General features: G+C 41.0%; 1 protein-coding gene across 1 annotated transcript in view; it reads left to right on the forward strand.

Moving 5' to 3' along the window:
• The window catches only part of LOC124805355 (poly(A) RNA polymerase gld-2 homolog A-like), a 161,767-nt gene that overhangs the window by 127,129 nt on the left and 21,097 nt on the right, over positions 1-13,541 (forward strand). Inside the window, exon 10 of the mRNA XM_047265894.1 lies at positions 11,315-11,430. Coding sequence (XP_047121850.1) covers positions 11,315-11,430 — 116 coding nt within the window. The remainder of the gene's footprint in view (positions 1-11,314; positions 11,431-13,541) is intronic.

Below are 13,541 nucleotides of genomic sequence, written 5' to 3' on the forward strand. Positions count from 1 at the left end.
TTTGTATATCAGAATGTGTTCCACTGCTGGCAACTGTATAGTAGTAGTGAATTACAAGCATATGCTTTCAGAATGTGTTAATCAAGAAATAACTGTTGGCAGTTTATAATTTTCTTTCACTATGTCATTCATTTCTCTTCTTCCTCCTGATTTTGATGGATATTATGCTCTGTGGATCTATACTAGAGGCAACCAATTGGGTTAAGCTCCAGAACATCTCACGCTAATGTAGGACTTGTCTCTGCTGAACAAAGGCTTAGGGACCCTTCTTCTCACTGTAGTAGAGTTTTTGCCACTGTCCTTTCTTTCTGTGCACTCACCAGTGGAAAATTAGTGAAGATGTTGTCTATTGTGGCCACTCCACAGTGTTAGTTCACACACCTGAAAGAGCAGTGCCTATAAGGTGGCTAAACAGAGTGAATGGACATTTTGCAGTCAACTGATATGTTCAAGCAGCTGAAGCACTCTTTGTGAGGTCTGTAATAATGCTAACCCACCACCCCACTCCACCCCACCCCTCCCCTCCCCTCCCCGTATGATAGTGGCACTCAGCACCATTAAGACCACACTTTTCTCTCTCTAATGTCTCGACACTAACTTTAATCTGTTTAAATCAATGAGGATTTGGTTCTTCCTGAAATTCAATGTTTCTGTTCACAAGGAGACTACACGACAATCAGATTTTTGTAGTTTGTATTACATAAAGTTCAGAATTCAAATATAAATCAACCAAAGCAGATCAGTGTAACACTCAAAAATTCTCGAAAACCTAAGCTATGAGGTTTTCCAAGCATCATTAAGTTGCCAAAGCCAGGATGATTTTTCAATGGGCCAAGTGGCTCAGTGGTAGAATGCACTTCTCCACATGGGCAGCTCAGATTCGATTCCCGGCTGACGCTAATGTCTAAACAGAGGTGCATGTTCTATGAGCATTTTCCTGAAGTGTAAAATATAAAAAGATAAAAAAGAAGGTAGTGCTCGAGGCTGATAATCACTGGATTGCTAGTTTGAGTCTTGTTTTGGTCATTATCTTTTTCAATTTTTGTTATTCATTTTGAATACACAAGTCATTTAAATATCAAATTCATCAAATATATGCTGATTAACATACATATAATTGCAATTTTTTTTTATGAAAAGTGCATGTCTGTGGATTTCTGATAACATATCGCACACTCAATTTCAGTTTTCATTGAAAATATAAATTATTCATTACAGATCTTTTGTCAAAGATTGTTTAAATTAAAAAAAAAGTTAATTTTTTCAACTTCATGAAAACCCTTGTAAAACAGTCTACTTTGTTGAAGTTGCTTCGGCCAGGAATCGAATATGAACTGCTCATGTGGCAGACGAGCATCATACTGCAGAGCTGTGTGGCCCATTGAAAAGGTATTGTAGCTTTGGCAAATTAAAGATGCTTGGAAAACTTCAAAATCAGTTTTCTCAAGAATTTTTGAGAGTTGCATCAAACTGCTGTTCGAGATTGATATTCGCGTTCTGAACTTCACATACAATAAATATAAAAGATAACAAAAGTCTGATCACCACGTGGTCTCCTTATTGGATGAATAGATAGCATTTGTTCTGAACTGCTTTATATGTGATGTAATAAAATAATTTAAGAACATTTGTAATGTAGATCCACAGTAGGTGGGCTTGCTTTGAGCCAAAAGAAATACAATAAACCTTTACTTTAGATAACTGGATAGTTGGAAAGCAGACGAAGAGCAATGATACACATAGAATAACGAAATATTCAGATAAGAGCTTAGTGTGCTAACTCTGTCTGTCAAAAACATCTCTACGGAAAACTCATGTTTGTGTGCCCTATGTTAAAATGATCTCCAGTGTGCATCAGTGTGAGTACCAGTGAGTTTTTGCATCTGCCAGAGTAACTGCTCAATCTAGTTCAACTGAAATCACAGTGCAACTTTGAATTTTTTCACAGTGACAGTTATTACCAGTGGTGAAACAATCAATAAATGACAAAGAAAACTCCTAGGTCTGATTGAAGATTGAGCTCTAGACCTATGGATTTGTAGCTTGACACTTACTCACCTGGCCACACATCAATGGAGCAATAGTTTTACTGCATTGGATGTCAACAGTAGTGTTAGAGCAAAAATACAGGCACTAATAATTATTATGCTGCCATATCCAGGCAAAGTGCACAGATGTGTTCCGGCACCTCATCTAATACATTTGGAAGTTAAACAAACAATAACAGTAATATGTAGCAATGCACTCTGAAGTATTAAAATGGTACAAGTAGTAAGAGAAACCAGTGAGTTCTTGTTCTTCCATGTTTTGCAAAGTAATATTTTGTTTGATACACATTGTAACTGACAACAGTTGACAATGTCAAATACTGAAAGATGTTTGATGTGTCTTCCAATCTGGTGAGACAGATTGAGGCTTTTTTTTTTTTTTATCACATGTTTGGAACTGCCTTAACTACAGTATTTACCAGAGCTAAAAGACAACCCTGAATATGACACTACACACCTCCTTCTTTTTCTTTTTTTAAGAGTTTCATTGGGAAAATTTGATTTTTAACTTAATCTGACTAACCAAAATTACAAACTGCTTTATTGATATAAGTATCTCCCAAAAGAAGTTAACTTTGTTCTTATTCTAGACTTATGAAATTTATTGTGAGCAGTGCCTATAAAGTGGCTAAACAGAGTGAATGGACATTTTGCAGTAAACTGATATGTGCAAGCAGCCCCACCCCTCCCCTCCCCGTATGATAGTGGCACATTGTTTTTCTCAACTGTGAAATTTTTGGTAAAAAAAACAATAATACAAAGAAGTGTGAGGTACCTAATGATCCTATAAAGCAGTCTGTTCCAACAGTACCCCAGGGAAATTGAGTGCTCACTGCAGAAGCTTGGAGCCTGTGTGGTGGGGGAAAGCAAACACACTACCCCCTGGCTGCATTAAGCCACAACTGATGCAATAACCCATGTTCAGCAGCAGCTATGGTCAGTCGCAGAAGTCCTGTGCATCAATTGAAGGATACATTTCTATTATTGAGAGAGGGATCTCCGCAGCATCTTGTACATCGTAAAGTATTTAGTAAAACATACAGCACAATTATACATCTCTTCATGGCTTGCAGTATGAGTGAATAGAAGGCAAAGCATGCGAAGAACTAGTAGCCAGGCATAATAAGGAAATACCAGGAGATGTAAGTTTAAAAAACAGTTCTTATGACAGAAGTTATAGAAATATGCAGCATAGTACTTGTGCTGTAATGTGTTTGTACTTTCCAGGTGAATGACTGTGAAGAAAACAGAATTGAAGCTGCAGTTTGAGCAAGCTACAAAGTCACTCACATTGTGGCAATGAGCAGCAAGCAATTTTCTGTGGGACCTCTCGTAAAATGATGCATGGTAGCAGGTGCAGAGTGTTTGTCTCCAAGGGAACTATAGGCAGTTGAAGGGGTCTGCTTTTTGAAGCAAGCAATGTCTCGTCAAATTTAGAGACACAGCTCAGGAAAAAAGCTAATCAGAGGTTCATGGAGAAGTTAAGTTTGTTTGAAAGGCAGATTAGTGCAGGAATTTTAACATTCTTAAATATTTTGGCTTCCTTAAAACAACCTGAAGGTACAGTTTCGGTGATCATCAAGCCAAGATGAAGCAGTTCATCACATCTTTACATCTTTTGAAACAAGATTCTGAGAGCTTGTTATTTTTAAAAAAGGAAATGGAATTGTTCGGCATGCAATTCTCAGTTTCACCAGATGATTTGTTATTGTCACTCCAGTTGGAAGTTATTGATTTGTAAAATTCAACTTTGCTGAAAGACAGATTCTACAACACGCTTGATTTTTTTCCTCCAGGGGGCTCACCAATCTTTGGCGAGTTCATGCTTGGTGACAATGCCTTTGCAGCACCTTTTCCTTTCCGTGCTGCACGTCTATCCTCCTGCTATTCTTTTATCCCTTCCCTTGGGGAGCATGTCTAGGATATTTTGAGAATGTGTTCTGTAGTTTTAGTAGTGTGACATCAAAACAGTGCCTCCTGTTTTTTCTTTATTCCTTTCTTCCCTATTTCATTGTCTGTCTCCTATCGTTCCTCGGCTTTGGCATTTGAGGTTTCTCTTTGATACTCTTTCCTCTCTGTGTGCTCCTGAAGGTCGACTGTATCCGATGTGTAGCAGGTGACTGGGTAACGCGTAATTCCCATCCCTGGATCGGCAGGTAGGTTTTGCACGTACCCCTGGTATAGGCCAGGTCCAGGGAGTAGTGATTGCCTGAGCTGTTACCTTCCCAGTTGGTGTGACGTCAGATGTGAATAATCACCTAAGGGGAGTGAGCCCTCTCTGGGGAGGGGGTGGGGGGAAGTTGGAAGGAGCACACCATCAGAGATGCTGGAAATTATGGGGGATTTTCCTGCAGTGAGCCAGTCACCATCTCAGTCTACATCTACTAAACATAAACAGAATGAGGCTGAAGATTCCAAGACTCTCCCAGCAGCACCTTGGTTCCTCGTGGTATCACGTATTGAAGGAGGTCAGTCCTCTGCTACAGTTAATCCTTTTATTGTTCAAAAAGGTGTTGATATAATTTCTGGCCCTGTGAAATTCTGTTCTTGTTTATGTAATGGCACTTTGCATTTGGGGGCCAATTGTGATTCTCAAACCTAACAACTGTTTGCAGCTTCGTTCCACCAAGGCTATCAACTTCATGTCAAGCACCATTGAACACTGAATTCTTTGCGTGTTGTTATTTACACTAGGTTGCTTGATGGTCTGACCAAGGAAGAAATCCAAACTTAACTCCCTGATCAGGCTGTCACTGATGTCTATCGGGTAATGAAAAAGGTTGATGCAACCTTAGTGCCCACACACACCCTTTTTCTTGTGTTTGATAGAGTATGCTTCCATCAAAGATCTAAGCAGGCTCCGAAGTCATCAAGGTCTGACCATACATTCCAAGCCTAATGCACTGCAACCAGTGTCAGCATTACAACCACACTTGAATGTCCTGCCGAACATGGCCACATGTGTTATTTGTGGTAGGGATGTTCATGAGGGCAATTGCCCGCCACCTTCTCTCCGCTGTATCAATTGCAATGGCAACAATGCAGCTTCATCCCAAGAATGTCCCATATATCTTGATGAGCGGGACATCCAGGAGATCTGGGTGAAGGAAAAAGTGCCTGACCCTGTCACTCGCAAGTTGTTGGCTAGTCAAAAGCCCTAAGTTTTATCACCTGGCACTTACGGTAGCATTCTTGCTACTCCTCGCTCCAAGGAGGATGTGGCCATGTAGACTTGTGACCTCAAATTCAACACCAAGATTTTATAATTACCAAGTGTCACAGTAGCATCCTTGTATCCTTCTTTTCCTCCTCCTCCAGCTGTACAATAAGCCACCAAATCTTCATCTCCAGCAGTGGAATTGTTTGCTATACAGCCAGCAGACTGGAAAGGTCAAAAGGAATATTCCCGCGAAGACTCATTGTGTCCCTCCAGCCAACAAGCATCTTTGTCTTCATCTGCCAACCACAAAGGCTCCAAGAAATTGATCAAAGGCAAACGGTCTTCTCCTTCGCCGACTCGGAGATCCTCTTACACAGTGTCAGTGCGTGATACTCTCACCTTGCTGCCCTCCGTTTCGCTGCTCTGCATCGCCAACCATTTTTCTGCCCTGAAATCTGTCTGCTAACCCAGTGAGAATTCTGATGCCTCTGTAGATCTTATGGAACAGGAACCTCGAGCCTCTGCACCCTGTCACAGTGAGTTTTCGAAGGCTGGCACTCGGCAGCTGCCGAGATGACAAACCTTCATTTTTTTCCTCCTCCTCTTCCCCCGTCATGACTCTTCTCCAATGCCTCCTCCTCTTTCCCCGTCATGACTCTTCTCCAATGGAATGTTCGTGGCATTAGATCCAACAAGGAAGAGTTACGGCTGCTCTTGGAATCACAGCTTCCACTTGTTTTCTGCCTCCAGGAAACAAAATTGCATCCTCGCAACTGCTTAGACTGCTCGCATTTCTTTCTGGTCTGCTTTGACCCTAGCCTCCCTTCCTCAAGGACAGCATTCCATCTCATGGGGAATCACATTATTGATCTGGGATGATGATCATAGCCAAACCATCTCACTGAACTCACGGCTGCATGCTGTTGCAGTCCACATTTTCAGTACTCACTTCACCTTTTCTCTTTGTACTGTCCACATCCCTCCATCGTGGAGTGTCACCATGGCAGACTTCCTCCAGCTTATTGGGCAACTCCCTCGCCCCTTTTTGCTGCTTGGTGACTTTAATGCACACTATCTCCTTTTGGGCTTTTCCAGAACCTGTTGGAGTGATGCCCTCTTGGCTGACCTTCTCAGTCAAGTTAACCTCATCTCCCTTAACACTTGAGCACCCACATTCTTTTCAGACTCCATGCACACCTATTCCCATTTGGGCCTCCTGTTCTGCACTGCCCAGCGTGTGTATCATCTTGAGTGGTCTGTTCTCACTGACACATACTCGAGCAACTATTTCCAGTGTGCTCACCATTTGCTGACTCTTACCGCACCTATGTGTAAAATCAATTGCCAGCTTTCTAAGCTCAACTGGCAACCTTCGGTGAACATTTCTCCAGTTGTGATCACCAGGTAGAACCTTAAAAACATTATGCTTACCACTGCAGAATGTTCCATTCCTCACACTTCACCTTTACTGCGCCGTTTCCGGTCGCTTGGTGGACTGAGGCATGCCACAATGCAATTTGCATACAGAGACATGCTCTCCGCATTTTTAATGTCATCCTACTCTGGCAAACTCTATTCGTTATAAACAGTTGCAGGCTCACTTTCGTCGCATTCTTCACGTTAGCTAAAAAGCTAGCTGGATTTTATTTACTAGTTACTTTTAACAGTCCCACTCTCTCTTCTGTCATGTGGGCCAATCTCTGATGACACTCTGGGACCAAGGTTCATTCCCATATTTCTGTTGCAGATGATGTCATTGTGGACCCCATCGCTGTTACCAGCATCTTAGGCCACTATTTTGCTTTCGAGCTCCATCCACTATCGCTCTGGCTTCCTCCATCGGAAATGAGTTGAGAAGGCTCGGGTGTGATACATTTTTCCTCTCCGAATCGTGAATGCTACAATGCTGCCATTGCTATGGCAGCTATATGACACACTCACTTCATCCTGATCTTTCACCCCAGGGCTGGACGATATTCACATTCAGATGTTGCAGCCCCTTTCTCTTGCAGGCAAGCACTTCTTACTTGATGTGTAGAATTGCATCTGGGCAACGGGCACGTTTCCCAGATGCTGGTGTGAAGCCACTGTCATAGCCATACTTTGGCTCGGTAAGGACAAACGCCTTCCTTCCAGCTACCACCCCATTTCACTCGCCAGCTGCGTTTGCAAGGTGATGGGACATATGATTCGTGCCCAGCTGATATGGTGTCTCAAGTCTCGCAATTTACTAATCACTGCAAAATATGGATTTTGAGCAGGCTGTTCTGTAGTTCACCACCTCATTACTATGTCAAACCATGTAACGGACCTCGACACTTCGTTGTGTGTCAGGGTCTGTCCCAGGTGTTGTCCTCTTTGCTATAGCCATTAATCCTATTATGGACTTCTCCTGCTAGGCATCTCTGGGTACCTTTTCATTGATGATTTTGTGACCTATTGCAGTTCTCTATGGACTTGTCTCCTTGAGTGGTGTCTTCAGTGATGTCTCGATAATCTTTACTTGTGGAGCATCGACAATGGCTTTCGCTTTCCCACTGACAAAACTGTTTGTATGAATTTCTGGCAGTGCAGTGGTTGTCTTCCACTGTCTTTACATCTTGGACCTGTTGTTCTTCTGTTCGCTGAAACTATGAAATTCTTGGGGCTCGTGCTTGATAGAAAACTTCCGTGGTTGTCCCACATGTCTTATGTGGCTGCCCACTGTATCTGGTCCCTCAATGTCCTGTACATGCCCTAAGCTGTACTTCATGGGAAGCAGATTGGGCCACCCTACTACATTTGTACCAATCCCTTGTTCATTTGAAACTCACCTATGGGTGTTTCATTTATGCATCTGCATGTCCATCCAGTTTATGCTTTCTAAATACAATGCATTATTGAGAATCCTGTTTGACCGCTGGTGCCTTTTACACTAGCATGGTTGAGAATGTCTATGCAGAAGCTGCCAAACTACCACTGTCATACTGACCTGATGTTCCCCTCACTGGACACGCATGCCATTTGTCTGCCATATCCTGCCACCCATCCTCTGCCTTCTTCTTCGATGACTCCTTTGACCACCAGTATGGGGCACATCCCATTTCTCTGTTACTTCCTGGAGTCAGCTTAACTTCTCACAACCTGCCACTTTCCCAATGGATGTGAACCCTTTACCACCTTTGCTTCATGCAGTGACCTGTGTTCACCTTGGATTTCATTTTCTTCCTAAGGAAACTACTCGAGATTCGATCTGTTGCTGTAAGTTTCTTGACCTTCGCACAGAACTTAGCGATATTACCTTTATATACACTATGGCTCTTGAGCTATGGAGTTGGGTGTGCCTTCATGATTGGCAGTGAGGATTTTCAGTATCGGCTTCCAGAACACTGCTCAGCATTTACAGCAGAGCTCTTCGCCATTTATCAGGCCATGCAGTACATCTGGCGACACAGGCTTATCAATTGTCACATGCTCTGACTCTCTCGTTGCCCTTCAGATGCTGTGTGTGCTGTACACAATCCATCCCTTAGTGAAACTGGTTCAAGAAAGCTTCCACCTGCTCACTCTTGAGAGAGCCACTGTGATGTCTGTGTGTGTTCCTCATCATATCGGTCTGACAGGAAACGAGGCTGCAGTCCTCCTACATTGGGCCACTAGTTCATCCATTCCTTCTGATGATCTCCGTATTACTGTCTGTCAGCGGGTGGTGTCACTTTGGCATCACAGCTGGTCTTCCTTCATGCGAACAAGTTCCAGGGGCTTAAACCTCTCTCAGCCGCTTGGCCGACCTCCTCTTGGCCCACTTGCTGCAAGGTCATTTTAGCCAGGTTGCGTACTGGGCACTGTTGTTTTAGCTATCGCCATTTGTTAAGTGGTAATCCCCCACCACTTTGTGCTCATTGTCATCAATCTTTGTTTGCCATTTCCTGACCGAATGCCCTTTTTTTAGCCATTTATGTTCTGATATATATATTTGCCGTCTGAATTATTAGTGAACAACGTGTGTGCTGTTGACCACATTTTACTTCATAGCAGTATGGTGAAGGACATTTAAACTTTAGTTTGGTATCTTTGTTGTCTCTGTGGCGTATTTTGTGGACCTTTCTTCAAGAGAAAATTCTTGTTCTTAACTCTTTCCTTCCATCAACTGGGCTTAACACAGAGTTGCTTTAACTCCTTTCTAGTCGTTACATTCTAAGGTTCTGACAGGGGCGCTTATGACCTTAGTTGTTTTTGTGCCCTAAAATGAAATAAAACAAATATTTAATTTGTCACTATGGTATTGTTCACAACAGCAAAAAACATTTCTCAAGCTGCACAGAGATTCTGCGCAGGTCATGTGCATGTTTGGCTCTTGTATTCTTGTAAGCAGCTTTTCTGAACAATGAAAAGAATACAAACCAAGGAACAATCTTTTCTTCTGGACGAGACACTGAAGGCAGTCTTGCTCATTAATTCTGCGAGCACTTTCATGCCAGATATTATCGCTCTTGTTATGATACAAAGAAAAAACATCTGATTTCAGATACCCAATAAACTTATGCAATTTATTTTAAAACATTCCTTAACTTTCCATTGCCCCGTGGTAGTAAGTCACTATGTCATAGTTGCGAAGAGTATGATGTTGACGATCATTTAAGGTGTGACCAGCCCATTTCGTTGGCCACAGCAAGCAACAGTGCTCTGTGGAGCAGGGAGTGCTCTGCAGCTCAGCATGAAGCTCATGAGCTGGAACAGCCTGCTATAAAGTGACTAGTTTAATTACAAATGATAGTGTAACAATTTTCAAATTGGATGTAGATAGATCAAATGATTGATATAATTTTCGAGTTATTTAAATATGGAGTTTTCTGAAGGTCTTGCTTCAGCCCTGAAAGTGTTTAAGTGTATTAACAATGTTAATGAATACTTATGGAATAGTATAACAATTAGGGGTATCACCTTCAGCTATGTTTTTAAATCTCTTTACTCAATTGTGGCTGGTTCTGGTGACGCTGCACCATTGTCATGTCCGTGTATTGGCAAATTTGGACCTATAACCAACTTTCCATACTGTGATAACAGGGGATATGGCAGTATGGAAAGTTGTTTATGTATCCACCTTGTGTCAGTAGAGGGGCCTTATGTCTGTACAGTGTGTCATCGAAGCCAGTTGCATTTGTATAAAGAGATTTCAACACACAGCTGGAGATGTGACCATTAATTCTCATATACTGACCATCTGTTGTCTCGCTCTCCATCCAAAATAGAAGATGGATATATGAAATAATGGAGTATTGGATGTGATCAACTGTATGGTAAAATAATAAGAATTTGTTGTGCACTCTCAGGGAACAATTCATGCTAACCAAATGATGTGGTTTAAAGCTAAACTTAATGGAAGGAGGAGCACTGAATATCACCAAGTCCTTCAACAAAGTGAACAACAGTATCGATCCAGTGAATAAGATATCACCAATGACACTTGCTGGCTTACATTCAATGAATTTTGTATTTGTTTGTCCTACATGATGTAGTCCCACATAGTTACTTTCATGTATGTGTTCTGTTTTTTATCTGCAAGTAGTTCCTTCATTCTTATGAACAGGTTCAGATAACTAACTTTTTCACTTCAAATATTATTTGACTCGTTAAGAGTACTAGTAATCTGTTTTCACCTAGACAATAAGTTACAGGACCTGTTAAAATGGTGAACTGTGTGTTTCAGAAATTACGAATATGAATTTGAAATTGAGATTTTTCTTTTCTTACTGCAACTTGAATGATTCACCACACAGATGTCAGCTTGATTCATCATCAACCCCTCTGGACAGTTTATCTGGATTAAAAACAGGCAGCCAATTTTAATAAACCAAAAAATACCTAAGGTGAAGATGTTAGGTGTCTGTCTCTCTATATATAAGTGGACATACTAAGCTGATGTCAACTAGGCTGATGTCATTTACTCCACGAAGCATTCTTCTTGTTTGCTGTTCATTTTATATAACTACCATTTAATTTAATTTCTTATTTAATATAGGGTTTGTAGAATTACTTATGTTGTTGACTTATTTTGATGAAGATATGTGTATATTTTTATTTTTCTTCTTGTGAAACAGCAGTGGATTACAAAAAAATAATTTAGTTTCAGCCAGTATGCTATTTCTGTGAGAGTTGCTGGAAAGATCCCGATAGAAGAATGCCGTCACGTGCGGTCTTACAAGAATGATCCTCATCAGTGGAAATACTTATGTATTGAAGGTAATTTCAGTACTGATACCTGTTACTCAAGTGCTTCATTACCCCCATTACCACTGCATCGTAAAATTGTTACTGTAGCTTGTGCCATCACCATGCCAACTACAAAACCAAAATATAGCATTAAAAAAATTTTTGTTCCCCACTGCTGCCACTGCTTCCGCCTTGTAGCCTGTTCAAAGAACAGGAAAAAGTTCGTGAATCAGTTTGGGGATGTACTTTCAGAAGACTTTGAAGTATTGGGTATTAATGCCCTTACTAATAATGGAGTACCTTTGATACTAGTTTCACAAATAATTGAAAATATATAGCTTCATAAATTACTTGCTGTATCTGAACAAGTAAGAGGGTAACTTGAATGGCATATGTGGGTCTTGTCAGTGATTGTTGCATTGTATCGGAAACCATATTTCCATTGACTCCTATGTTCTTTCCCAGTAAATTAATATTTTTTTCTATGAGTTGCCAAGGTTTTTTTCATATTTTTTGAATTTATTTTTCCTGACTCACATGACAAATTACTACAAATAGTGTACCATTTGGAAAATAACCTGAAAATTGAAATCCTAGCCTGACCATTCACATTATTTGTGATGCTGTGTCTTGCGTGTGTGTCAGAGTCCAAATGTTGATATTCTTGGAACAAAATAGTAATCATCTCCGTGAAAATCAACATGGGATCTGGAAACATCAATCATGGAAGTGGTGGGATTGGGGGGGAGGGGGGGGGAGGATGGGGTGGAGAGAGAGAGAGAGAGAGAGAGAGAGAGAGAGAGAGAGAGAGAGAGAGAGAGAGAGAGAGATCCCTATGGTGTATGTAATCTGTTTTGCAGGTCGATCAAACATTTCCTGGCGGTAGGGTGCGGGACTTTATGCTGAACAGTGTGTCATCTGCAGATGCTGAAGTAATAGGTGCTCAGCCCCTGGGGAATGTAATAAGACTTTTGCTGTTAATTACACTTAAATGGTTTAATTGATACTGTAAGTTGCAAATTCAGGCATTTTGCAAATAATGCAGTTATCTATGAGGAAGATATATGTGGTAAAAATAGCAATAATATCAACTTAGTTCTTGACAGAATATCAGTGTGCTACGAAGACAGTGTTGGCTCCTAGTTTAGGAAAATTAAAATATGTGTACTTCATGAAACTATGTATAACCACGGCTTTCTTTGACTACACGATTAATGAGTTACAATTAGTATCAGCTACATTGTAAATGATGATGTTGTTGTTGTTGTTGTTGTTGTTGTTGTTGTCTTCAGACCTGTGACTGGTTTGATGCAGCTCTCCATGCTACCCTATCCTGTGCAAGCTGCTTCATCTCCCAGTACCTACTGCAGCCTACATCCTTCTGAATCTGCTTAGTGTATTCATCTCTTGGTCTCCATCTACAATTTTTACCCTCCACGCTGCCCTCCAATACTAAATTGGTGATCCCTTGATGCCTCAGAACATGTCCTACCAACCGATCCCTTCTTCTAGTCAAGTTGTGCCACAAGCTCCTCTTCTCCCCAATTCTATTCAATACCTCCTCATTAGTTACGTGATATAACCATCTAATCTTCAGCGTTCTTCTGTAGCACCACATTTCGAAAGCTTCTATTCTCTTCTTGTCTAAACTATTTATCGTCCATGTTTCACTTCCGTACATGGCTACACTCCATACAAATAATTTCAGAAACGACTTCCTGGCACTTAAATCAATACTCGATGTTAACATATTTCTCTTCTTCAGAAACGCTTTCCTTGCCATTGCCAGCTTACATTTTATATCCTCTCTACTTCGACCATCATCAGTTATTTTGCTCCCCAAATAGCAAAACTCCTTTACTACTTTAAGTGTCTCATTTCCTAATCTAATTCCCTCAGCATCACCAGAATTTATTGGACTACATTCCATTACCCTTGTTTTCCTTTTGTTGATGTTCATCTTATATCCTCCATTCAAGACACTGTTCAAGACACTGTCCATTCCGTTTAACTGCTCTTCCAAGTCCTTTGCTGTCTCTGACAGAATTACAATGTCATCGGCGAACCTCAAAAGTTTTTATTTTTTCTCCATGGATTTTAATACCTACTCCGAACTTTTCTTTTGTTTCCTTTATTGCTTG

Source organism: Schistocerca piceifrons, chromosome 7 (genome assembly GCF_021461385.2).
Source record: "Schistocerca piceifrons isolate TAMUIC-IGC-003096 chromosome 7, iqSchPice1.1, whole genome shotgun sequence".
Lineage (NCBI taxonomy): Eukaryota > Metazoa > Arthropoda > Insecta > Orthoptera > Acrididae > Schistocerca > Schistocerca piceifrons.